This window comes from Carassius carassius, chromosome 19 (genome assembly GCF_963082965.1).
Source record: "Carassius carassius chromosome 19, fCarCar2.1, whole genome shotgun sequence".
Lineage (NCBI taxonomy): Eukaryota > Metazoa > Chordata > Actinopteri > Cypriniformes > Cyprinidae > Carassius > Carassius carassius.
Window position 1 is genome coordinate 21,615,651 of NC_081773.1, and position 27,870 is coordinate 21,643,520.

Consider the following 27,870-nt stretch of genomic DNA (forward strand, 5'->3'; position numbering starts at 1 on the left):
CTCTGGCCTGTAAGGTGCTATGAGATACTAAAGTGAAACAATAAAAGAGTTGGAGAAGGTGAGGTGTTTATGTCCCAAAATGTGTTCGTGAATATCACAGACACTGGGGGGAATACAAAATGGGGAAAATGCAAACAAAAATCACACAATCCAAAAATGGTGGTTATTCCTGAAGCAAAATCCCACCACCACGCCATACCTCCCTTCCCTTATTCCCGGTCCCATACCAAATCCCGACATAGAATAAAACTTCATGAGGCAAAAAGGGCCTGGACCCTTTAAAAAAAAATATGCATAGTGCGTAGAATGTTAACAAACCAAAACGTGTGCTAATATTACACATCATAATACAATACATACATCTTTTTCCAGCCCCATGCAACCATTTAAGTGTGCGTGGCATGGTCCAAAAGAAAGAAAAAGCACACTTAGATTAAAGCATCTCCCTGTGACGATGTAGCCAAGCAGATTTTTTTTTCACTTATTTAAAATGTGATCACAAGAAGACAATAAAATGTACAATCCAGCTAAAATCTCTACATGAGAGAGAGGTCAAAGATCCAGAAACCGTCTCTCTGTTAAAATTGCCATGCACTATATAGATACAGCTAATTTCTGCCTTAATTCAATACATATTACAGACAAAATAAAAACATTCATTTCTTATCTCTGTAAAGGTTTTTTTTCTTTTTTTTAATGTATGGATTTTTTTTAATACATATTTTTTTTTCTAAAAAAAAAAAAAAAACCTGAATGGAAAGTTTAACAATGAGTACATTATTTCGGCATTCTGGTTGTTTGCGGTTGTAGCCAAACCACATTATCTGAGAGCCCAGGAAAAAGGAAGGAAACGTGCAAACAAAAGAGGAGGAGATGTAAGTGCTTGGAAGTTCTGGAGGGGAACAAAAATGGTCAAGAGAGAGAGGAGAGAGAGAGAGAGAAAAAAAACTAGATGGTTTAGAGGATCATGGGTAAGGAAAGCACAGGCAAAGAGAACGGCTCATTCACCGCACAGTGCTGTGATGGACAGGCATGTGAGCACACAGATGGACCGTTGTACTGACAGATGGCTGAATGGGCGGCAATGACACATCACTTTTCTGTGCAAACTGAGTGAGCACTCGTTTGATTGGATGAAATGGTCAGGTGATAGAAGCCACTCTCGTGTCCATGGTGACAGACACTGTGACAGTGTGTATGAGGGATCAGTCTGCATTCTCTGTCCTGATGCAGTGGGTGATGGTGGTGATGGGGAGTGTGGGGATCTGAAGTGGTTCTTTAGTTCTGCATCTGCTCGAAGAACTTGTAGGTGGGGTTCTCATAGCCGTTCTGCTGCATCTTAGTGAGATGACGTTCCTCAGGGGTCACCGCTGCATCCACCTGACACAGAAAAGAACAGGTTGTCATTAAAAGTGTTTGTGCAGACCGAGACTAAGATTCCCAGCAGTCTTTATTTAGAACTAATTTGACCCTTTTATATTTCAGGTTTTTATTTTTTTATTTTAATGTTAAAGTTTCAGTAATTTGACATGCTTTTTATTGTTATAATCATTTTACATTTTTAAAATTGTTTTTTTTTTGGTTTATATTTAATAATTTTAGTATTTCAACTTAAATGAGAGCTAGAAATGTTGCCTAACTAATAATGTAATAACTGTATTTTATTTCAGCTTTATTTCAATAAGTGAGAAAGATTTTTAATAGTTTTATGCCTTTAGATTGATGAATTTCCATTACCTTTTTTTCCAGACCGTCATGGATAGTGGATACACATATGAGAAATTAATATATATATTTGGCCGAAATCTATTTTAAATATATCCTCTATATATGTTGTAATTAGAAGCTCAATTAAAAACCTTTTCTGAAATTACATTTTCAATCCTTAAGTAGCCTACATTTAAGTAGATGGAATAACCTACTATACTTTAATAAATACATTTATATATTTAAAACGGACAAAAATACATTGGTAGAGAATATATTGACATTACAATATGTTTTTGTATATTCTGAAATACATTTAGAAAAAAAATATTTGAAAAATGTAGATTTTTTTCCATATGGGTAAGGATTTTTAAATCATTTTAAAACTGCAGCACAATTTCTAGCTGATGAAATATTTTAGAGCTGGAAGCGGATATTTCTTTGAATATTTTTAATATAACAAACACGTAATATCTTATATTACTCCCATGGCTATGGAAATATGTGAAGACTTCATATGCTAAAAAGTCTGAGACCTTTTCTTATAAATGAACATTTTTATCAGGCAGCTATGTTTTGATTAAGTAATTTCACATTAATGGCAAAGAAAAGGTCATTAGTCAGTTATTGAGTGCCTTATGTTTTTGCATCTGAAGACTTCATATGTTTATAATATGCTGTGTCTCACCTCAATAACTCCATGGTGAATGGAAGTGTACTGCTTCTTCCTTAGCATAACAAGAGTGATTACAATCACTGTAGCGATGACAACTCCACCCACCATCAGCCCAATGATTGCCCCCTTATTAGAGCCCACGTCTTCTGCAAGGAACATCTGATTCAACACAAACACATCAATTACTTTTTTTTACATAATAGATACATAGATTTTATTTCTATATATTTTTAGCTAAATATCTGCATAAACTGTTGTACCAGTCTCTTGTCACGAACATCATAACCAGCGTTGTGCCTTTCCTCAGTGTCCAGCCGAACCTTTGGAATCTCTAAAAACAACCACACATATAAACATAATCAGTAGATATATGATATTAAACAAAGCAATGGGTGAAAATTACACTTACCGGGTCTCGTGGGCAGACCCCTATCTGGAATTGGACGGGCATCTACGGGTTCAACTGAAAAAAATAAATAAAATGCTGTTCAGTCTCTTCTAAATGTAATGTTTCTGTATTATTTCCACTACTGTTCAAAAATTTGGGGTTGGTAAGATTTTTAAAAGAGTTTCTTATGCTCAGCAAGACTTCATTTATTTGTTCAGAAATATGGTAAAAACAGTTAAACAGCAAAAATAAAAAAATAAATAAAATTAAATATTACAATAAAATAAAAAACTGTTAGCTATTTTAATTAGTGCTGTTGAATGATTAATCGCAATTAATCACATCCAAAATAAAAGTTATTGTTACATAATGTGTGTGTACTGTGTATATTTATCATGTATATGTAAACACACCCACATACAGTATATATATTCAGAAAATATTTACATGCATATACATTTATATTCTTATATTTTATATTGTATATATAAACACATTTAATATATAAACAACATATTTTTCTTAAATATATACATGCATGTGCTTGTATTTATATATACATAATAAATATACACCGTTCAATTTACACACACACACACACACACACACACACACACACACACACACACACACACACACACACACAGACACACACACATATATATTATGTAAACAAAAACTTTTCTTTTGGATGCGATTAATCATCTGACAGCTCTAATTTGTATCTATTTTACAATCTAATTGATTCCTGTGAAGGCAAAGCTGAATTTTCAGCAGCCGTTACTCTAGTCTTCAGTGTCACATGATGAAACACGACATGCTGACTTGGTGCTCAAGAAATATTTATAATTATCGTCAGTGTTGGAATATTTGTGCTGCCTAATATTTTGGTGGAAATATTTTTTTAAAGGTCCCGTTTTTCATGTTTTTTGAAGCTTTGATTGTGTTTACAGTGTGCAATATAACGTGTTCATATTTCGCGTGTAAAAAAAAACGTCTCAAGGTTACGTATGTAACCCTAGTTCCTTGAAGGAACGAGACGCTGCGTCGAAACGCTTTTGGGGAACGTCCCTGACGAGACCGACTCTGAATATCGTGTGCAATCAGTCCATCGGAAAGGCGTGACGTCACGGGCGGGGTGACGTAGCGACCAGGAAGCTATAAAAGCACGTGCCGTGCAGCTGGCTTCAGCTTCGAGTAGGGAAGCAAGCGCCGGCAGGGGTGCCGGGAGTATGGCTCTGCGACGCAGCGTCTCGTTCCTTCAAGGAACTAGGGTTACATACGTAACCTTGAGACGTTCCTTTTCAGGAACTCGAGCTGCGTCGAAACGCTTTTGGGGAACGATGTGCCCACGCTGCCAGACTTCCAAATCCCTGCCTAGTGTGTAGTCAAAAGAGCACAGCTAAGACGAGAGAACAGAAGAGCCCGGCGTGGCTCGCATGTCAAGATCGTAAAATCGGACAAATGTGGAGGGCGTGGACCACCCCGCAGCGTTGCAGATGTCCAAGAGGGACACACCTGCTGAGAAGGCCTTGGAGGCCGCCATACTCCGAGTAGGGTGAGCCTTGGCCCCCAAAGGAGGGGGAAGACCAGAGGACTCATAGGAGACGTTGATAGCCTCGACTATCCAACGACTAAGGGTCTGCTTGGTGGCAGGAGAACCCTTGTTAGAAGGACCGTAGTAAACAAGCAATTGGTCTGATTTTCTCCACAGGGCAGCTCTGTGGACGTATGCGTCCAGTGCTCGCACTGGACACATACAGTTTAGCTTCTCTTGGTCTGGCTCCCGAAAGGGAGGAGGACAGAAGGCCTGCAGTACGATAGGTTGTGGTGTAACAGAGGGAACCTTCGGAACTTAACCCGCTCGAGGGTATAAGAATGCTTTGGCCATACCAGGGGCAAAGTCTAAGTAGGTAGGGGCCACCGAAAGGGCCTGAAGATCTCCAACTCTCTTTAGTGAGGTGATTGCCAGTAACAGGGCAGTTTTAAGTGTCAGATGTCTATCTGAGATATCTTGTATTGGCTCGAATGGAGCTTTACAAAGAGCCTCTAGAACCACAACCAAATCCCAGGGGGGAACACGGGATCGTACTGGAGGTCTCAGCCTCAGCGCACCGCGGAGGAAACAACCTCGGTTGAGAGACCAGCTGCTAACAGCTGTGCCCCCTCAGGGGCCACACCCACAGCTTCCACAACTCCGGGCGAGGGTGAATTATCGTGCCCTGCGCCTGTGAGAGTAGGTCTGTCCTGATCGGTATCTCCCACGGAGAGCCGTCGAGGAGCGAGACTAGATCTGAGAACCATACTCGGCCCGGCCAGAACGGGGCTACTAGTAATAGACGGGCCCCGTCCCGGCGTACTCTCGCCGGAACTCCCGGGAGCAGAGCGATAGGGGGAAAAGCGTACAGACGAAGCCTCGGCCAGGTCTGTACCATAGCGTCCAGTCCCAGAGGAGCTGGATGAACTAGAGAAAACCAGAGGGGACATTGCGATGTCTCCTGAGTCGCAAAGAGGTCCACCTGGGCTGTACCAAATACTCTCCATATGTGCTTCACCACCTCGGGGTGAAGCATCCATTCCCCGGGCCTCGGCCCCTGTCTCGACAGTATGTCTGCTCCCACATTCAATCTCCCAGGAATATACGCTGCTCTGATCGAGAGGAGCTTGCCCTGGGACCACAGAAGGATCTGGTGTGCCAGCTTGTACAAGGGGCGCGAACGCATACCCCCCTGGTGATTGATATAAGAGACCACTGATGTGTTGTCGGTGCGCACCAACACATGGTGACCTCTCAGGTCTGGGAGGAAATATTTCAATGCTCGATAGACCGCAGTATCTCTAGGCAATTGATGTGCCATGTTAGATGGCGACCACTCCACAGACCGCGGGCAGGGTGGCCACTCATGACCGCACCCCGACCGGTGAGGGACGCATCTGTCGCTAGCGTTACACGGCGACAAGGAACTCCCAGCACCGGGCCCTGATTCAAGAACCAAGGTTTCCTCCACATGTCTAAGGCACGAAGGCACCGCCGCGTGACCTTGATAACTCGAAGTGGATTTCCCCTCGGGGAAAAGCCCTTGGACTTGAGCCACCACTGTAGGGGTCTCATGTGCAGCAGGCCAAAAGGTATCACGTTGGACGCAGCTGCCATCAGCCCTAACAATCTCTGAAATTGTTTGACAGTGAGTGACTGGCCTTCTTTGACTCTCTCGACTGATGTGAGGATCGACTCGATCCGAGCAGGAGACAAGCGTGCCTGCATCGTGGTCGAATTCCACACTACGCCTAGATAGGTGGTTCTCTGAACTGGAGAAAGTACACTCTTCTTGGCGTTTAGTCTCAAACCCAGCTCCCCCATGTGTGCGAGGACGACATCTCGATGTCGAACCGCCATCTGCTCTGATTGAGCTAGAATCAACCAATCGTCGATATAGTTCAGAATGCGGATGCCCTGCATACGGAGGGATACCAGAGCCGCATCTACACATTTCGTGAACGTGCGGGGTGAGAGTGCGAGGCCAAAGGGAAGTACTCAGTATTGGTAGGCTTTGCCCCCAAAAGCGAACCTCAGAAACTTCCTGTGTTGTAGAAGGATGGATATGGAAGTATGCGTCTTGAGATCTATTGTGACAAACCAGTCCTCGGATCTGATTTGAGCTACAATCTGTTTGACAGTGAGCATTTTGAACTTCAGTGACATTACTGAGAGGTTTAGATGACATAAGTCTAAGATCGAACGCAACTCCCCATCCTTCTTTGGAACTATGAAATACCGGCTATAAAACCCGGACTCCCTGACTAGAGGAGGGACCACCTCGATGGCCTCCTTCCTAAAAAGGGTATTCACTTTTTTGTTCCATAACCAGAGCCTGCAGGAGGCCGACTATTGTCTTTCCACTGTGCGCAGGACCCATTGAGATACATTGGCAGTAGTTTCCACGCTGCTAGCTAATGTACTAAGGGAATCAGTCTCTCGAGACTGATCTCTGGAGTAAGAGGCCCCCGAAGGAGAGGCGAGCATCCCAGCTCCGCTACGCTCACGGGCGGAAATAACTGAGTAGTGCTCGCTGGAGGCCGCTGCACCCTGAAACTCCGGCAGGGTTGGCAGACCCACCTCCCGAGGGCACTGAGGTGAGACGGGCACCGTGTAATGAGGTGGACACCGCTCTACCCCAGTAGGGGCTGCCCTCTGTAGTCGTGACTGTTTGTACGCGGAGGGGGCTGCTCCCGCCCAGCAGTCCCTCCAGTACATCTAACTTCATGAGTCAAATAACTGTCATTTTATTCCTCAGAATTTAATGAAATCAAGCAATCAGACAAGTAAATACGGTCTGGATTGTGATACAATACACATTGAAGTGATATATTGAACTTCTCGAAGTTAGATAACAGTCATTAGATTCCTCAGAATCTAATGCAATCCAAATTCCTCAGAATTTAGTGAAATCAAACAATCAGACAAGTAAACACGGTCTAGATTGTGATAAAGTACACATATAGTGATATATTGACTTCTCAGAGTCATATTCCTCAGAATTTAAAAATAATCAAACAATCAGACAAACACGGTCTAGATTGTGATAAAGTACACATTGAAGTGCTAGAACCAACTCCTGCTTATTAAATGGAGTTAAAATAACCAGACACGCGGTCGGGTATGGAAAAATTCACATCAAAACTGAAAATGATGTAATACACGCGTTGCCTCGACAGCGCGCGAATAGCTTAGTCACACAAACAATATTAATCCCCTCGGAGATTAAATAGCTGCTCACTAACGCTGCCCGTATAATGACACTGTTTGTTTTATACTGTGCTTATGCAACTTTGTTTGTGCAACTACAAGCTCGCCGACGCTCTCCGTGTCTCCTCGGAGAAAGAAAGGCAGAGCGTCAAGCCCGACGCTCGGGGGGAAGAGCCGAAGCTCGGGCTTCCAAACCCCGGAATCAGGCAGATCTGGTGGGAACGTAGGAGATAAGGACGTGCCCGTCTCCATACCTTCCAGCAGATCGATCTGCGAACCCAACGAATGCCGGCGCGGCTTCGCCTCGGCGAAAGCGGAACCAGCATCGCGAGGAACGCTTGCGAAGGCTCACTTCTCGAAGAGAGCCCTGCGGGATCGAAGCGTCCGCATTGGCATTCGTTCACAATGCGGGCAGTCGGCCCCCTCGAGAGCCGACTCAGCGTGCTTCGATCCCAGGCAAGCCACGCACAAACTGTGTGTATCCCCACTCGTAATGTAGCGAGGGCAGGGAGGAACACACAATCTATAACGTGGCTTGGAATCGCCCTTCATATGTTAGGTCTTTTGCTTTTGTTTTGGCATATTAAGCTGTTTTAGCGATCTTTTAATGGCTAAGGGACAGACAACAATAAATAGGACCAACAGGACAGACTTTGACATGCACACACAGAGCGCTTGCTGACAGATTCGAGGCTGAAGCCAGCTGCACGGCACGTGCTTTTATAGCTTCCTGGTCGCTACGTCACCCCGCCCGTGACGTCACGCCTTTCCGATGGACTGATTGCACACGATATTCAGAGTCGGTCTCGTCAGGGACATTCCCCAAAAGCGTTTCGACGCAGCTCGAGTTCCTGAAAAGGAACAGTATTTTTCACACAATTCACCTGTCTGTATACAGCTGTTTTCCTTGTCATAAAAATGGGCTGATGACTTCCTTGTTCTATAAAGTCCCTCCTTCAGAAATACGTAACCAGTTCTGATTGGGCCAGCGGTTCCTGTGTTGTGATTCGACAGCAGCTGAGCGCGCGCTGCCCTCCTGGTAACGCGATTGTTGGCTAGTTTTGAGAAGCAAGTGGGCAGGAGCATGTGCTGGAGATGTACTTATAATCACAGGAGTGTTTTTACTGACGAGATGCGCATGAAAATCGCATTCGATTTTTTTGCACAGCACTAACATCTAGCTAACAAAGCTAAACAGCGTTGCCCTTTGTGTAATAAGTTACAGAAACTGTTAAACGCACCAACTTAAATAATAAAATACATTTACCGGTTGTGGTCCATAAACAACGCCTTCTCCAGACAAAGAGGGATATTTCAAGAATAATCTTTGTGCGAATCCAGCATTAAACTGATTGAGATTGAGGAAGCTATCCTCAGCAAAATGTGCTGCACATAGTTTTACATGTGGATTATAATTTTCGGGAACCGAGTTAAACATAAATTGTAACCATTAATCTCCAAGTACAGCATCCCTGTGAAGGCCAAACAAAGGTGATTGGACTCCGAGATGAAAATAACAGCGTTTCGACGACATGACGACAAACACAAACGCAACTCTTCCTCTTCTCCGTCGGAGCACAACAAGACCACGCCCCCTTTTTGTGTATTCATGTGGGCGGAGGTTAGTCAAAAAACTGTTTTAGTGATGTCATTACTGCAGGACATAGAGGGATGTAGTCCAAACAGGTCGTTTCTTGTAGCCGAATTCTGTTAAATAAAATATCTCGCTTGGCATTGAACTTTGAGCTTTAGAATTTACAGATATTATTTATACTCTAACAACAACATTACACACTAACTAAAGTTTAAAACATGGGATCACAAAGAACGGGACCTTTAAAATAATTCTATTGATGACTAGAAAGTCCAAAAGAACAGTATTTTTTTTAAACAGAAATCTTTTGAAACAATATAAAAGTGTTTACTTGTCACTTTTGATGATTATTTAATAAAAGAAAAATCTAAATTGGACTGGACTTTTGAACAGCAGCGTATAGTTGTACAGTATATAACTCTTTACTTTATATCTGTTTATGGTGATCATGAAAATGGGCCTTTAAAAAGGTGGCTGTTCAGTTGCAGCATTCAGTGTCTAAATGTTTACCATGGTTGTCAGTGTTGGCTTGGTTGAAGCTTTCGGGGTGGATGAAGCCCAGGCCGTCCTGCTCCGGTGGCAGGGTGTCCAGGGGGGTGGTGCTGTCAGGCAGGTCGGGCATCAGGGCGTCGTTCCCATAGCTCACTCTCATCTTACTCTGGAGAGACGACAACTGTTGGGTGACTTCAGCCTGGTCACGCTGAATCAGCAAAGCTGGAGAAAGAACGAATGAGAGGCTTTTTTAATGGCAGATTAGAATACAAGATTAAATATGTGCCCCTGGACCACAAAACCAGTCTTAAGTTGCTAGGCTATTTTTTTATCAACAGACAAAAAAACGTTGTATGGGTCATACTTATTGATTATTCTTTTATGACAAAAATCATTAGTATAGTAAGTAAAGATCATGTTCCATGAAGATACTTTGTAAAATTCCTACCATAAATTTATCAAAACTTCATTTTTTATTAGTAATATGCATTGCTAAGGACTTCATTTGGACAACTTTAAAGGCTTTACATTTTTTTGCACCCTCAGATTCCAGATTGTCAAATAGTTGTATCTCACCCAAATATTGTCTGACCCTAATAAACCATACATCAATGGAAAGCTTATTTATCCAGCTTTCATTTCGAGAAATTGACACTTAAGACTGGTTTTGAGATCCAGGGTCACGTATGTTTCCTAATGAATATAATTTTTAAAGTATTCACTACCATTCAGAAATTTCAGGTTTCTTTTTTTTGGAAATAATGTTTTAGTTCAGCAAGGAAGCATCAAATTGATCAAAAGTATTTTAAGCAGCACAACTGTTTTTTTAATTATTATAATAACAAGTCATGTTTCTTTAGCACCTAATCAGCATATTAGAATAATTTCTGAAGGATCATGTGACACTGACGGCTGGTTGCTAAAAATTACGCTCTGCCATCACGGTAATAACTCGATTTTATAATATAATTATAACATATTAAATTTTCACTGTATTTTTGGTTTTGTGTTTTTGAACAAATAAATGCAGCCTTGGTGAGCATAAGAGACTTGAATGATTCTTTTTTTAAATTCTCATAGAACAGCAGAACCCAGTTTGAAAACAAGTTCTCCAAATCATATGGAAGTGGATTTAGCACTAAACAAACCACCTCACACTTACCCACTTGGTCCTGTATTTCATTAGCCACTTGAGGCACCTTGTAGAGGTACCCCAGGGATTGGTTCATGCGTTCTTCAATCCCACGCAGGCGGGTCATCACCTATGGGTACAAGCGGTCAAACTGAAGTCTAAAGAGTCCGCACATTTTATGTCTAAAGTAGGAAAGAACAGCTTGACAATCTTACAAAGGGCCGAATCTGAGACGCCCTCTTGGGATCCACCTCTCGCTCATGCTCAAAGTGTTTGAGAGTGTGCTGCCTGTCCTTCTGCTCCGCTCGTATGTACTTCTTCAACAAATTGAGGACCTGTCGAGGCTGTACGAGATGGGACACAGGACAAAACAGGTTTTTCTTGGTTAGCGCTTGCCATTTATCCATAACACAGATATTAGATTAGCGGACATTGAAACGAATTACTACTGTTAACATATTTGTGGAACATATGCCATTTTGTTTGTAGTTCAGGACTATGGATGTGTGTGAATACCCTAGGCTGATCAGATTGCAGGGCGCTAAGGTAGCTTTCCAGAGCCTGACGGCGACGGTCGTTCAGCAGAGCTTCCACTCGTGCCATGTGGGTTTCTACCAGCTGCTGTCTCTCCCCAGCTGCTTCCTTCTCCAGCGCCTCCACCTTCTCCTGGAACCGCTATAGAAACATGAATGAACACAAAGCCAGCAGCCATTTAATCCTGAAGTATAAAAAACCACAAGCCTTTCAATTCCCTTGAAAATCCACCCTCCACTTTACTGTATGCTGTAACTGCTAAATCGAAATGCATTTGAACCGTAACTCCGGTAAGTACTTTATATAATAGATTCACAAATCACTACATTATATGAACAATTAATGTTGTTCAGTTTACACCGTTCACTGCTTATGAATCATCAGCCAACATATCCCATTCACAATTACTAAGAGCTGAGAGGCTACCTGAATTATGGTCTTCTTTTCAGCACGAGGAAGATTCTTCACCTGTCTCTCTGCCTCCTCCCATTCTCTCATCACCTGAACAGAGATAAGAGAAATGAATTCTAAACACTTATTAACAAAAAAAGCATGTTTTTGGACATGTTCAATGTTAATAAACATTAACATGCTTTTATCCCAACATTCTAATTTATTGAGATGCACCTGTATAAAATAAAATAATAATGTAAATAATTTAAAAAAAATAATAAATAATAGCTCCTAACCAAATATTACTTTACTATTAATACTATTTTAACAACATTTTGTGAAATACAATATTTAACTTTTTTTTCAAGCAATGAAATTACAAATACTTTGCTTTGAATGTGTATCTTTAATTACATATTCCCATTAGGGATGCACAATATTGGATTTTTGCCGATATCCGATATGCTGATTTTTTTCAACTTGGTTGGCCAATGCCGATAACGATATAGTTCCTTTTGTTTGGAAACAACACCAAGTCTCTCCTGTGCAGAAATCATGAACAAAGTATTTTTTTTTATTAAGAACTTATTTGTTAGAATTAAATAAACAATGATTAAATTTTTTTTGTATTTTAAGCAAAAACCGGCCAGTTCCAACTTATGGCCGGTCAACCGGTGCATCCCTACTAAAAACTGTTGTGCATATAAATGAAAATTATTAAATATAGTCTCGTCTCTTGTTAATTTAGTGGAAAATGGTGTGGAAAACTAGCATTGATTATTTTAACCTGAAATTTGTAATCTCCTGCAATAAACTTTTAAAATCTACAACTTTGGGATGAAATGATGGTTCCTATGATTTAAAACAAATTAACATTGAAACACACTCATATACATTAACATACATGTTAAATCCTATGTATCGAAATCATATCAAATGTTTTTGGTGCTATTGTCCAGCCCTACTACCACCACCCTGTTTTTGTAAAAGAATGTTGCCACACTGTAAATGTATCGCTCTACTCAGGTTCCCACCTCTGACATTTTCTCTCTGTGTTTGGCCTCCAGGCTCTCCTTTGCCTTCTGGAAGCGGGTGTGCTCATTCATATCTCCTGGAGCTTCCAGGTAACGATCCACAGCATCAGCAGGGCTCGGGGCCATGGTTGGCACTAGAGAAAGTGAGATGTTTTGTTCAGTGAAAACCAAAAAAACAAAAAGCCCAGATATATATGAGCCAGAGAATCTTCCTTAGGGCAAAAAGAGCAAAGACTCCTGGGAAAGAACAGCCAGTTCAGGTGCAGGTTAAAATCGGTTAGCATAGACAGAAACATTTATGTGAGATTGCTTTTGCCAAAGGTTGCTATATTGCATATTTTAGGGGCGCTCAGAGAGTTAAAAGAGCTTTCATGCTGGAAAATCATCCAGTATGGTACATCAGTGTATATACAGCGGCCCCAAAAAGTGTTTCGACACTTAAAAGACACTTAATAATGTATGAATATGACTGCATTTAGTAGAAAACATAATTAATAACCGAGTTTATAATAATGTGCATCAATGAATAATCTAAAAGTAATTTAAAAGTATTCAAAAAGTAAGGAGTTTTCAGTTTTAATTTTATAAAGACATTCAGATATGTTCCAGTAAAAGTAAAATGTCTTCATTTTAAACAGTACTGTTTTACTATATTAAACCTGACAAATGTCTTTTTTAAAACTGTTTAGGCCTGTGAATTTCTTTCTTTCTTTTTTTTTATATTTCATAATCAGATGCTATTTTTAAGTGTAGCATGAGTGTCCAAATACTTTTTTGTGCCGCTGTGTGTGTATGTGGAGCGTGTGAGAGCTGTATTTCATGTGGGTGTTCCTCTGAAGCTGCTGTGACACTTTCTGACAGCGAGCATGTGGGAACAGCCAGACCGGCTGCGAGGAATATGCCCTGTCATGGTGAGGGCTGCTCCGCTGTCACTTTCCTACAGAGTCCAGCATTGTGCTTAACCGAGCGGAAACCACCCACTGAACCGCTGCCACAGACCGGTCTGACCAGAGGCCGACTACAGCTCCATCACTGGCCCACACACAGAGATAAATGCAAACCGAGAGAGAGAACTGGGGGAGGGACCTACAGAAACGCAGTGTTCAGCAGGTTAAGAAATACACTTACTGAGATGCAGGTGTTCTCAAAACAGAAAAAAGCACAAACAAACATTCACGCTATCAAATTTCTAAGAACCTACTCGAAACCTCAGGAGGCTGACAGCTCAAAAACCACTCTGACTACAGTATTGAGAGCATTTTCATCTAGATAAAAAAAAAACCTAGAAAAAATTATAGAAGTTACAAGATCCTATCTATCCATCAAATTTTTTTAAGATATTCTACTTTTGCAAGGATGGCAACATTCTAGTAGGTGTCTGTAACGTTCTTGTTTTTTTCTGGAGCATCCAGAACATTGTAGAACTATTAATAAAAGACAACTATCCAACGTACACTTCTAAAGTTTTGGACGACTCACTTTTGGTAAGTGTTTATGTTAAACTGTTCTTAGCTCAGTTTTATACATGTACCACGTCATTTTTTATGAATGAGTAATAGCAGATCAGCTTGTATAAGCTGTCAACATAGTTTTTAGTTTTGAGGTTTTATATATATATATATATATATATATATATATATATATATATATATATATTAGGGGTGTAACGGTACGCAAAAATCATGGTTCGGTATGTACCTCGGTACAGTAAGGGAAAGAAATGCAAACATTAAACTGCAGGTTGTTTATTACTATAAACTTTTTTTCCAACAATTTGTTTACACTTTAAACACTTTTTAATAAAATATATATAAAATAAAAAAAGAATGAGAAGTAAAATACTGCTGCAAAGTTCTCCACTAAATAAAATACTCTCAGTCTTAAACCAATATCACATAATAAAATATAATGAAAACTATTAATAAATAACTATGATTACAGTTCAGCATTACCAATCCCAGCTTGTAGGCCTGCTCATATTTAAAAAATATATATAACTTTTCTAAAGTGTAAAGTGCAGCATCAACACTTTCAGTTTTTAGACCTGCTCAGATTTCGTTATTGCGTTGGACCGATCAGAATTAAGAGCAAAGGTCTGTTTAAATGCCGACAGGAGCTGCACTTGAATTACGGTCGTTTTTTTCCTAGTTGTAGTGATGTTCACACTCGCGTGATGCCTTTTGAAAACTTCAGAATCACCTGCAGGGCGGGATTTGCGCTGAACGCGGAGACCTCCGCCACTTAATATGTTCGTGTGGAAACACGAAAATGTACCTATGTTCCGCACACAAAATATTGCATTCGGTCATTCGGTGCACCGTGCACCGTACCGAAAGCCTTGTACCGAAATGGTCCGGTACGAATACATGTACCGTTACACCCAATATATATATAAAACAGCAAGCAGTTTTGGCCCAGAACCCGCCCGCATCTGGCCCACGTGAAATCCATGTGGGTCAGATCTAGGCCGAAACTGCTTGCTGTCTGGGACACCACTCAGCCCTATAACCAGTGATTTAACTTATTTTAAATCTGATTTGTATATCACAATAATGTTATTTTTCTTTTACCATGGTTCTGTAGATTCAGGAGACACAGATGGAGTTAAAGAAAAGTCAGGGTGCTCAGTGTGCTCAGAAAAGACAGCAGGAGGTTGAACTAAAAGAAGAAGATGCTCTGCCTATACGGTCACCTCACAGAGACCTGTAATCCATGCGAGCTAAAGCATCCAGCCATCTGCTGAGCTTGTGAGTTTGGCACGAATGAAGCGAGGAAAGTGAGAAAGAGACGATGTGCTGGTTAGCGGAGAGATGGACTTCCTCTCAGGAGACGTCTGGACTTACACACGCTGCTGCTGCAGACAGCCATGCAGTACTCCTCAGATTCAAAGTTATTTCGGTTACCCCCGCAGCCCCCAAACATGAAGGGGGCGCACCGGCCCATCTGTGCCACAAAATACCAGCGGGATAGCTTGTCATTGCACGGCCCCGACCGAGGAGGGGCCCAGCATACCGCTGATTGGGAAGAGACACTCAGTGGATTTGTTTAAGTGTTCATATGTAAGGTTTTGCTCAAGTTTTGCCCATTTAAGGAACTACACAATGACTGTTAAAACTTCATGTCCTGAAATGCCACATGAGCTCATTAGTATTCATAGTTCTAATGTTTGGAAATGTATCACGGAAATGTATAATGTCAACATATGGACATACATGCACACAGAAATCTCACCTCGCACAACCTCCTCTATAGACTCTGTTGTGGTAGTGGTGGTGGTTGTCATTGCAATGTTGGAGGTCTGCTCACTGGTGTCTTGTTCATCAGTTGTGTCTTCATCATCATCTTCCTCATCGTCTTCACCGTCACCATCTTCATCGTTGTCCCAGACTTCCTCTTCCTCATCATCCTCTCTCACAGCAGGCTCAGGTTTGGTCGGGGCCTGTTCTCTCAGTATGCTGTGATGCAAAAATGTATGAAGATGATGATAAGTACATTCTAAAACTACACACTGAAGATATGGGATTCAGAATATAATTTAAACCAGAAAATGAATAGCTTCATAGGAGTGTGAAAAATGTTATATATTTAATGTTTTTCATGTTTAAGAAAACATTTCTTTCTTAGACACTAATCAAGTGAACTTCTCTGTTCAGGTTAAATGTTCTATGGTTAAAGCACAAATATCACATATGGCAAAAATAATTAGATATATTATTTCAATTTCATTTAATTAAATATACAGTATTTGTATTATATTATATTATATTATAGCCAAAAATATATTTCTAATATAGATTTTAAAATATATTATTATTTTTGTTAAATGTTCTTCAGTTAAAGCACAAATATCACATATGGCAAAAATATTTCAAAATATTATTTCGATTTCATTATATTATATTATACATTAATAGACAAAAATATATTGCTTTTCTTTGTTTTGAAGAACTGCTTGTGTTTGTGTACCTGCCGTCAGTATACTCGGCCTCAGCGCCGCCCCACCACACATCTGAGTTGGCCTCCTCCTGCTCCTCACTGTCTAACTCCTTCTGCTCCTCCATGGGGCAGCACACAAACTCTACACCACGGAAACGGTCGATGCCACACGGCAGCAGCATGCCGTAGTCATGGAGATTCATAGAACGATCACCGCAGGACTGCAGAGGGCCAGCCACAGGGAACAAGCGAGACAGAACGAAAGTGAGAGAGGTTTAAGATGCTGAGTCATCATACAGCTATAAGTAAAACGCTCTTGTGGCTAGAGATGAATTATACTATGGAGTCAATATAACTGCTTATATATACACAAAAAAAAAGTTAAGTTTTGCTTAAGAAAATAAAGTTTTGCAAACGAAAATTTAAGTATTGAGGAAAATAAATTAGCTTTTTGCAAACAAAAATTAAGAATTGCAAAACATTAATGAAACAGCGCGAAATCAATGATTTTGCAATACATATTTTCCATGGTCATATCTATTAATTTATTTGCAACGCTGCTTTTATTTTGCGTGTCAGTCTAGTTTGAGCTTGTGATACCATTTTCCCTTTGTGCTTCACTTTTCTGCGCGTCTTGCTTTGTGGCACAGTTTTGACGTGGGGGTGGGGTCAAGGGACGGGGGCGTGTGCAACATGCCTCCCAGGAAGTGACGTCATCGGCCCGAGATGCAGCTCACTGATCCAGGTCCTGTCATGATGACTTTCGAGTTAGGGCTGGGACAACGCATTGAGGTCATCGATGACATCGACGCAAAAAATACGTTGACGCAAATATGCGCATCGATTCGTCGACCTGTTTTTATTTCTCTAAAAAACGTTTGCAAAACGTTTACCTTATGTGCGCTGAATATACGCGATGGCCGGATCAACATTCTGTCCAACGTTATATAACCAATCCAAGGGTTTTTCTGCATTGATCTTTTTTTTTGGCGGCTGTCAGAGCCTTATGGGCCTTTCACACAGGACGCGGTATGCGCGGCGCTGTGCTATAAAACCCATTCATCTCAATGGCTTGCGCCGCGCAAGTACGTTTTATTGCTGCGTCGACCAAAGCGCAAGCGCAGCAGTGCGCATCATTTGCGTGCTTCCGCGCACGCCGCGGTCAAAGTTCAAAATAGTTCAACTTTTGCCGCTGCGCTCTGTGACGATTACCAGTGCGACCAATAGAATCGGGGGATCCAAACAAGCACGGAAATCAAAATGGATGAACGGCTAGTACTGTGTGTGTCAGAATTTCCTGAGCTGTACGATACAATCGTCAGGAAAGCTGTGTCATGGAGACATATCTCCATTCAAGGAACAACAGACTATGATAGAGCTCCCGCTAAAAGTTTTTAAAACTCCGCCTACGCCATAGCGCAGCGCAAATCGCGTTGTATCTGAAGGGCAACGCTGAACCCAGCGGCAAGCGCCGCGCATACCGCGTCCTGTGTGAAAGGCCCATTATTTGATCGGTGAGTGATGTAGAATAGAATGACTGTGCTGCGCCTGACAGGGCGCATACGAGAGAGAGCCCCGGCTGTGCGCGCGCACTCACAGTCTTCCAACAACACGAGCGCTTCTTGTTCTCTCTCTCCCTCGTGCATATTAATCAAAATCATTAAACACGATAGAAAAAGGGCGAAACACCAAAGTTTCACACGCGCTCACGCACACACAGTCTTCAAACTACACGAGCGCTGTCTTGCTCTCTCTCTCTCTCTCCCTCATGCATATTAACCAAAATCATTAGACACGATAGAAAAAGGGCGGAACGCCAAAGTTTCACGTGGAGCATTCGGAGATTTTTTTTCCTCCATGACAGGCTGCTGCTTTTTTGGAAAAGCACTCTCTGTATTAGCTTAAAGCCCTCAAGTTTACATTGGTATTTTGGGTGACCTTTTTTATTGAATGCTAGACATCAAGTTGTTGTTATTTTCATCTGAAAGAAGAACTTTTTTTCAGTAAGCTAGGCCCTATGTGTTCAGTAAGCTTGTTTCAGTAAGCTATGTGTTTTCAAGGCTTCAAGGTTTTATTGAATGCTATCTCTATACAAGTGCAAAGTAATGCATTCTTAGTCAGTCTTTTATTTTGTAATTTCTAAGAGCAATAAACATATATTGCAATGTTAAGGAATTCATGTTTTTTTCATTCAGATATGTAAATCAACATGTATAAATTGTTAGTAGTCAATTAATGGGGAGAAGATCGAAATCGAATCGGTCTGAAAAATTAATCGTTAGATTATTCGACGCATCGAAAAAAATAATCGCTAGATTAATCGTTTAAAAAATAATTGTTTATCCCAGCCCTATTTCGAGTGGATCCTTTCTTTTTATTCAAAAGCATTAAAACATTCATGTTTTCGTTTTATTAACTTTATTAACAAATGTATATGTGTATTAGCAGCATTGGCTCAAGTTCAAGAAGTTGTAACCTTGAACATCTGCTGTTTATTTCTCTCGATGTTTTATAGCATTAAAATGTGTATTGTTTCATTTGGTTAACTGCAAATGTTTGTTTAAAATCTCTTAACTTGTGGCAGGATGCCAGCGCACAGAAGCGTTCTTTGTTTACATTAGTTCAGAGTTACTGCTAGTTTTAAAGTAAAATAATGCAATTCACTTCATAAACTATAACTTACAATCATTTAAGAGGTCTACGACTCAAGTTTCATATGCCTAACTAATTTTTTTTGCATATATATATATATATATATATGTGTATATATATATATACATATATATATATAAGGCGTTATATTGACTCCATATTTATTTATACATCCTATTCAGTCATTATCTGCCAGCACCATTATTTAACATGCAAATAAGATTGATATCTTTAGATGTTTCTGGTTAACAAAAACAGAAAACACTTAACACAGCATAAATGTCTTAGAAGCATGTAAGATGCAGTGTTTCCTTTAGGATTTTTTTTTAGCAGTGGGGGCAGGTCTGTGTCACGTGACACGTCACATTTACACCAAAACTGTATTTATTGTTTGAATTTTGTAATAAAATTGACTGATTCTGAGAGTTGAGACTTTGTTTATATATCATAAGTAACCTGCTCTGTATTGTCTGTCGGTCTTCACTTTGCTTCGCGATTTTTCTGTGCATGAGAAAATGGATGTGTGGCATGATAGCATGTGAAAAGTGTCAATTGTGTAAGTTGGCAGCCCTGACTTAATTCAAATTAGCAAGAACTATGACTAATACAATAACAGGCTTAAATGAACAACATAAGTTAACGACTTACCGTTCTCAAGGACGTGTACACCGATCTCAAGTTATTTATTCTCCAGAACGCTGTAGTCTCTTTTTTTTCTCTCTTTCTCTCCCGTCGAGTGGAACCTTGCTTCGCAAAGAGAGTGCTCGCGCTCGCTCTCTCTTTTTCTTTTAAACATGCACCCAGCTGTCACAAGCGCAGCAGTTTATCTACATTACACACCGGTCAAATAAGACTTTGGCGGGACAAAAATTCGCTTTGGCGGCCGCCAAAAAAAATCTTCGATCGGGTCAGTCGCACAAGTGCGCCTAAATATCTTTTCATGGTCGCACACAGACATATTTTAGGCGCAAATGCGAGTGAAATGGTCGCACTGTAGAGCCCTAACGTTACCGTGGCGGCAAAAATTTTGCCGTGGCGGGCTGCCATTAACTAATCAACATAGAGGAAACACTGAATGGGTATACACTAATATACTGTAGGTGCTGGATCTGGCTTGTTCTGGCACAAATCACAGCTCAGTGTGGCTTTAAAACTCATGTGGTGTGACCTCTGACCTCTTTGGCCACTGTGTGCCAGTGCAGGTGACTCTCGCACATGTCCATTCGCTCCTGGTGCAGGAACTTGCATTTATCTGGGACGAGGAGGGCGTCGCTGACAAACTCCCCGACTAATAAAAAAAAAGCAAACATTTGCTCACCAGGTGCTCAGATAGATTTCTTCTGAAATGTACGTTGGATGGTAAAATATCCTGAGCAAAGGTTGTGTTTTGATGAATCTCATCTTATCTGAAGCAGAAGGATGATAGGAAATCATACAACAGCCACGTTAAAAGCATTAGTTTAATGTCCCACAAATCCAGGTTAATACCCTAGGAGAGGCGGAGTACTCTGATGTAAGCGTCACGTTGAAGGATAGGCTTTATGTAAACACGCATACGTACCCAGGCAGCGGTAGGGGACCACAATGTGTGTGTGACTGCGGCACTGGTGACGAGCCATGTTGCACCAGTTCTGGATGCTGACGGGCTGGTTGGCCTCCACTACGTTAGTGATCTGGAGCTCTGGGTATACCTGTGGGAGTCGAAACGGGGTACAATTACCAGACGATGTAGAACAGTAAACAGAAAAGCCACTGGCAACCCATTTTACTTTCATAACCTGACCTATTTTCAAGTAAAACAGGTTTTACGATGGGAAAAAGATCCCTTGATTTTATTAATTGGAAAGTCAGAAGACATATCAGAATGTGGAAAATATAAATAATAGTGATGTGCTGAAATAAAAATTTGTGGCTGAAAACTATTTAAAAAAACTTTTACCCCCATCATCAGTCTGCATTAATAAATTCAGTCACACTTTTTAACATTTAACCATTAACTACGACTTGTCTCTATAATCTCCTAATTTGCTGCTTATTAATAGTTAGTATGGTAGTTGTTAAGTCTGAGAATTGGGTAGGATTAGGTGTGTAGAATAAGGTCATGCACAATATGTGCTTTATAAGTACTAATAAACAACCAATAGGTTAATAATAGGAATGCGAATAAGCAATTGTTCCCTATAAATTCCAATTAATCCAAAAATAACTTGTTTCTCTTCACATTTTCAATCTGTTTTCAACCCCAACCCTCAGACTTTGTGCCTGTAGATTTCTCTTTGCACAGTAAGACAAGGAATGTGTAAACAGGAGGAATGTGTAATTTGACTGAATTCAATAAAGCTAAAATAATGATACGGTTAAATTTATTACAATTTAAAAGAACTTTTCTAATTTGACTTAAATACAATCATACTAATTTGCTGATTTGGAGCTCTAGAAACATTTCCTCTTTATTATAATCATTGTTGAAAACATTTTTGTTCCTTACTTAATATTTTTTTTATGAAAGCGGTTTAAATATATTTTCAAGAAAACAGCATGTATTTATATATAAATCTTTTGTAACATTATAAAGGTCTTTATTGTCACTTTTGATCATACCATAGCTGAATAGAAGTATTGATTTATTAAAAAAATTCTTACTGACCCCAAACCTCTGAATGGCAGAGTATATTGGCATTGTATTGGCTATCGTCCACAGTGCTATCTAAATAACATCATCAGCCATTGAAAAACTCATATGAGTCAACCACATAATAGAATTTGACGTGCTTATAGTATGGACTTTAATTACTAAAGTAGTCACGATACAATAATGTTTTACAATCTGTGTAACTATTTGATAAGTAACACAGACACTGCAGCAGAACTCATTCTCATTTTTGATCTCTTTTCTCTCTCATTACCTCTTGGCAGTACTGAAGGATGCCCTCTTTGGTGCCGATGCAGCTCTTGGTGCCAGTTGGATCCGGCTCCCACTTGCCACTCTGGATGTTGATATGCATGTTGAGTTTCCCACAAAACATGGCCACCTGGGGCTCCGCCAACAAGCCCACTGAGTCATCCGATGGCACCTACCAACAGCACAATCAGCGGCAACATGAGGAGCCATTATCACATAAACCTATGATCTTAAGCTGTCTTCGTGCGGGGGGCTTTTCTCAACAAATATTGATTTAAATGTTCAACTGGCATTAACCTGATAAGTTCATCAGCTTATCATTGAAGTAATCAGATCACACTTTTTAATTGATTGACTGACTGTCCTAATTACAACCTGATTTACACAGAGAAATTATGACAATATTAAGAGGAAAAATGCCTTTGAAGCCGTCTCCTGGTATTAAATGAAATACTACATATATCAAGAAAGTGAAGAAACATTTATTTTATTAATATTGAAAACAGTTGTACTCCATAATATGTTTGTGGAAAAGGATACATTTGATGCATTGTATAAATTTTTCAGGATTTGTTGACACACCAGCTTATTGGTAGAGAGGAGACAGAATGATGAAGCCAACCAGAATATGGGGATGATAAAGAGGCCATGATGGTAAGAGGGCAATGGGCAGTTTGGCCAAGATGCCGGGGTTACACAACTACTCCTTTTCAAAGGACTTTCCGGGATTTTTAATGACCACAGAGGGTCAGGACCTCGGTTTAACATCTCATCCGAAAGACTGTGATTTTTTTTTACAGTATAGTGTCCCCGTGACTATACTGGGGCATTAGGACCCACACAGACCAGAGGCCTCACTAAGACCTCTTCCAGCAGCATCTGGTTTCCTCAGGAGGTCTCCCATCCAGTTACTGATCAGTCAGGGCTACAGGGTGATATGGCTGCTGGCCATAACTAAGGAAGGTTTGTTTTTCTCCATACTTAGCAATACCCCCAGTGAATCACAAAATGTTGAATATATATGGTCTCACACAATATTTGAACATTGAAGATTAATGCTTTACTAGTGAATTATCAAACTAATTTCATTCTTTCTGACTAAAATATAAAACCACATGGCGAGAGCTCAATATAAAATGGGAAACAACTCAACCGGTAAAAAAAAAAAAAAAATCGGACAAATTCTTGTAGACCAATATTAATCTGTTTTAGAGCCATGATGCTAGTTACATAATGTACAAGACAAAACACTACAGCTCTCGTCACTTCAGAATTAAATACAATCTAATCTCTTGAAGTGGATAGGACGATATTTAAAAATAAGAAAAAACGAGATAAATATATGAGAAAGAAGTACAAGTTTGGGGTAAAAGAGTTTTTGAGGTGCTGAAAATTAGTGGAAGACTAAAGAAGAACACTGTATTTCGAAGACATTTAATTCATAAACTAAGTCAGTGAGAAAGAGAAAGAGAGAGAGAGAGAGAGAGAGAGAGAGAGAGAGAGAGAGAGAGAGAGAGAGAGAGAGAGAATAATGGCTGTCCTCTTTTGTATGTCTTTGGCCTGGCCTTGACCCAGTGTGTCACAAAGGTTCCTTACAACCAGACCCACCCAGTCTGTTCAACTGAGTGTGAGGAATTATGGGACTGTTGTGTTTTCCCCCTTTTGTCCTGAATAACAAACAGTGGAAGTGCTGCTACAGCCAGCTGTCTAAAATATGCATCTGTCTCATTAGACTGATAGATAGATAGATAGATAGATAGATAGATAGATAGATAGATAGATAGATAGATAGATAGATAGATAGATAGATAGATAGATAGATAGATAGATAGATAGATAGATAGATAGATAGGATTCTGTCTAGGGATGTTTTTTTCCTTTTAACAAATGCGTTGGTGGTTACAGTGCAATAAAAAGTGCAACAGTGCAAAGCAACCCACTGCTGTATGGCAATTTAAAACCGAATACTGTAATTAAGCTGGCTGCAGTAGATAGCTCTTTAGGAAAACCATGTGTTAGACACAAAATGGTCTTAACTTCTGCAATGAGCTGTATATCAGCTATACATTGGTTTACATGTGGTGTTTAGATGGGCTTATTACCATTTTGCTGTCAATGTGTTATATATATATGAAATGCTTTAATATTGACAGCTGCTGAACCATTCGTGAAAGCTAATCATCTGCGAATATCAATCTCCCAAAATAGTGTCTCAGCCGGGTTGTCATAGCAGCTCAGGATCCACATTAGTGCATCTATCAAAACGAAATGTGCAGCTTTCAAGAGCCATTCAGATCTGGCTTCATCTTTAAGGTTGTCAAAATCAATGAGCTAGCTTTTGTACTTGCACTCAAAGGCATAATTTAAAACCGACCATGTTTACATGTTCCACTGACATTTCCCAGTCAAACAAAGGAAGCCCTTTTTTAGATGGAGGCTGACTGAAAACAGATTTACTAATTATAAGCAAACTAAGCAAGGAAGCTTTCAGGCAAACAGCTTGTTCATGGTTATGGTGACCAGTAAAGAGGTGACAACACAAACTCTCAAAGCTTGTTTTAGCACACTTAATACAAATGACACCTTTAATGAAAAAATCTTGAGGCCGTGTCATATATCTTGGTGCAGTCAGTGTGAAAATTATATAGTGACTTACAAGGGGTCATTTTTTAAGAAACTCAGAGGTTGCCTAGCACAATAAGCAACACTTTTTGATTAAGTTTTGATGATCCCTTCAGTATAATTACAGTAACATGATTTTAGTCAATGTGTTGGAATTAAGTAGCAGATGATTTCAAAGCTACCACACATGGACTAAGACCCACATATATGATTTATACAGTTGTTGTCATAGTATCAACATGTTAATCAGCAATAATGTGGAAAAACAATTATAGTTCCTATTTGTTTTAATTATACTTTATCTAATACCGATATGAGCAGACAAAGCTTCTGTGGTGTCCCAGTTTTTGGTCCCCAGAATGTTCTTAGAACATTAGTTCACGGTTGCTAAAAATGAAACCTAAGAACCTTCTTATAACGTTACAAATTGGTTGCCCACAAAACAACCAGAGGGGAATCATGTGCAAAGATCAGGTAACCTTATAAAACACGACAGTAACTTCATTTTCTTTGTGAGGGCCTGTTTGATACCATGTAGAAAATACACAGATTGGCATTGGACCTTTCATGGTAACTGAAACAAAATAATAATGTTGAAATGTTTCTAATTTCGACCTATATTTTACAGACTTGAAGATATTCCTTCCTCAGTTATGTTTTCCTATATGGGGGGTGGCACACCTAAACGCCCTGATTATTATTTGCACCCTGATATTGGTATCACATAGGCATATGCCATATTTTAAGAAAACACTTATAGAATTAAATATATCTATTACGTGTTTAAACGTAGCAGGTGTTAATACTTACATGTAACAAGTACCAACATAAAAAGAATCTGTGTATGTAACACATAAACCGCGTCTGTTATGAGCGCGAGAAACAGGTTAAATCCACCCAGAGCAGATCTTTGCCTTTACCCCGTTTGGATTAAAAAAAATTGAAACGCCGCAGTTCACTGACGCCATCTTGCTTCTGTCACCTATCATCTTTTTGTAATATTCCTTAAAAAAAATCTCCCCACCATGAACCAGTCCCACAGCATTTACGCATTTTAATCATCCCACATCGAAAAACAAATCCTTTCATAAAACACTATGATGGGTGAATATTAGATGCGCAAAGGCGCCGCAGAGAGAATGATTTTCCTCTGATGCTCGAATGGTTTAGAAGGGCCGTCCGATTGCTGCCACTGCATTTATTCTCCCAAGATGGAGCACTGTAATCGTGCAAAGCAGCCGTATGGTTTTATTTCTTTATTTTGTGTACATATCGCAAGTGACGAGGGACTGCGTTCTTTAATACATGCCTCCTTGACAAAGAGCTGTCAGTCACTTTGTTTACATGATTTCACCAGCCGGATCTGCGAGACACGAGTTCGTGTTCCTCTGATCCATATTTATTTGTTCAAACATAACAGGTAGAGCAACATAAAACCGCCAAATCAGCATTTTCCACCGTGCAATTCTTTATCAGCAGGTCCTTCGAATGTGAATCAGATGTTTTCTTATGAAGGTGAGCAGATGACTCCCAAATATAAAAACGAGTTAATAAATGTCCGAATGATGCAAGTCTTTCCTCAATGATATGAATCACTTTCCCAAGCTAGCAGTTCGCCTGTAATGCTATGCCTAATATTTGTGTAAACCGAGCGATCCTGCTTCACCAGTAGCCTCCACCCAACACTTTTTAATTGATTAAAAAAAAAACATTGCATTAGAAAGAACCACGATCCTGCTGGAATACGCCAATGACAATCTTGCAGCGCTCAAAATGTCTGTCTGCATCCGTGTCATGCTCTCGCTTTGCGTTTCCCCCCCTTCGCTCCCAGGCCGTAATTAAAGTATGGAGGAGAATCAAGCTCCTTCTCCATTACACAATCACTGTTCTTACCTCGATGGCGAGCGACAGAGTCGTCAGCATTAACAGCAGGAATACCGTACGGTCCATACCCATGGCCGTGTCCCAAATGTAGCACGTCCTGATGGATGAACGTCCTGAGCCGATCAGGGTTTTTCTGTTTGATTTTCAGCTCCGTGCTCCCCTATCGTCTGTGCTGTTGTGCTCTGTGTCTGTGAGAATGCGCGACTGCACACAGCTGCTCCAGTGAGAGTCAGCTGACCACTAGTGATGGGATTTATGGCTCTTTGAGGGGATCCGGATCTTCGCGATCCGTTCCTTTCAAAGAGCCGTTCAAAAGAACGGCTCTTTTGGCTCTTTTAAATATTTAGTCAGTTTTAAGAAGCCAGCTTGGAGGCATCTCAGTTTATCCTGGAAATAATCACTGGGAAGAATGATGAGGTGAGATTTGTAGTCAAATAATTAAAACTCAGATATCACACACCAATATCTGAGTTTGAATTATTCTGAAATATTGATTATTACCTCATTTGTCATGTGTGGACTATATTCCATAGGGTTGCACAAATCCCTCTGCTTAGACAGTGACATCACTATTTTGGATTTACCTTTAGTACAAAGTGTGTGTGTGTAAAGCTACGTTGACTTATGTTATTCATACAATACCTACTCACGAATAAACATCAAAAACAAAGCCAGCTGCAATGAATTTCTGTGCAAAACAGCTTGTACTACAAACACTTCCACACAAGAACATTATCACACAAGAACATTTTGATAGAAAACAAAAAATATTTAAAGTAGATAAAATTAGAATAAATAAAATGGAAATGTCTACATACTACTACTACTGTAAACTTTGCAAATAGGACATCAGCCACTTCAAGTCAATGAACAATAACAAAGTGGGCTGCAATGAATGTCTGTGCAAAACAGCTTTTTTTCAACGCTCCTACCCAATGACAGAGGCATGCAGGGTTTTTTTCCACTGGAGTAGTCACGTGAAGGATGCGTGCACAACTAATAACTAATATCATCACGCTATAAAGGGTTGGCCTGCGCAGGGTGCGCCCCTCCCCCTATAACTGTTCTGTCTCGCGGAGGAGCTCATTTGTGTGCATCTGTGTGAAACACGCATAGGAAAAAAGAACGACAGAAAGAACGGCTCCCCTCCAGCCGCGACTCGGCCCCCATCGTTCAT

At 40.3% G+C, this 27,870-nt stretch overlaps 1 protein-coding gene across 2 annotated transcripts; it reads right to left on the bottom strand.

Moving 5' to 3' along the window:
* Nucleotides 1-287: 287 nt before the first annotated feature.
* On the bottom strand, nt 288-26,908 carry LOC132095386 (amyloid-beta A4 protein-like). 2 transcript variants are annotated; one of them, XM_059500311.1, is made up of 17 exons: nt 26,703-26,908; nt 22,192-22,359; nt 20,847-20,976; nt 20,461-20,573; nt 16,664-16,854; nt 15,929-16,152; nt 15,541-15,711; nt 12,698-12,831; nt 11,697-11,771; nt 11,253-11,411; nt 10,952-11,080; nt 10,767-10,866; nt 9,623-9,826; nt 2,793-2,846; nt 2,644-2,714; nt 2,396-2,542; nt 288-1,380 (listed from the first exon to the last, which is right to left on the bottom strand). In XM_059500311.1, exons 1-17 carry the CDS (start codon nt 26,763-26,765, stop codon nt 1,279-1,281), a joined length of 2,235 nt encoding a protein of 744 aa, XP_059356294.1. In that variant the 5' UTR covers nt 26,766-26,908; the 3' UTR covers nt 288-1,278. The 2 variants fall into 2 exon arrangements, with proteins under 2 accessions (XP_059356294.1, XP_059356295.1); XM_059500312.1 differs by lacking the exon at nt 15,541-15,711 and having other exon boundaries at nt 26,703-26,899.
* Nucleotides 26,909-27,870: the final 962 nt, after the last annotated feature.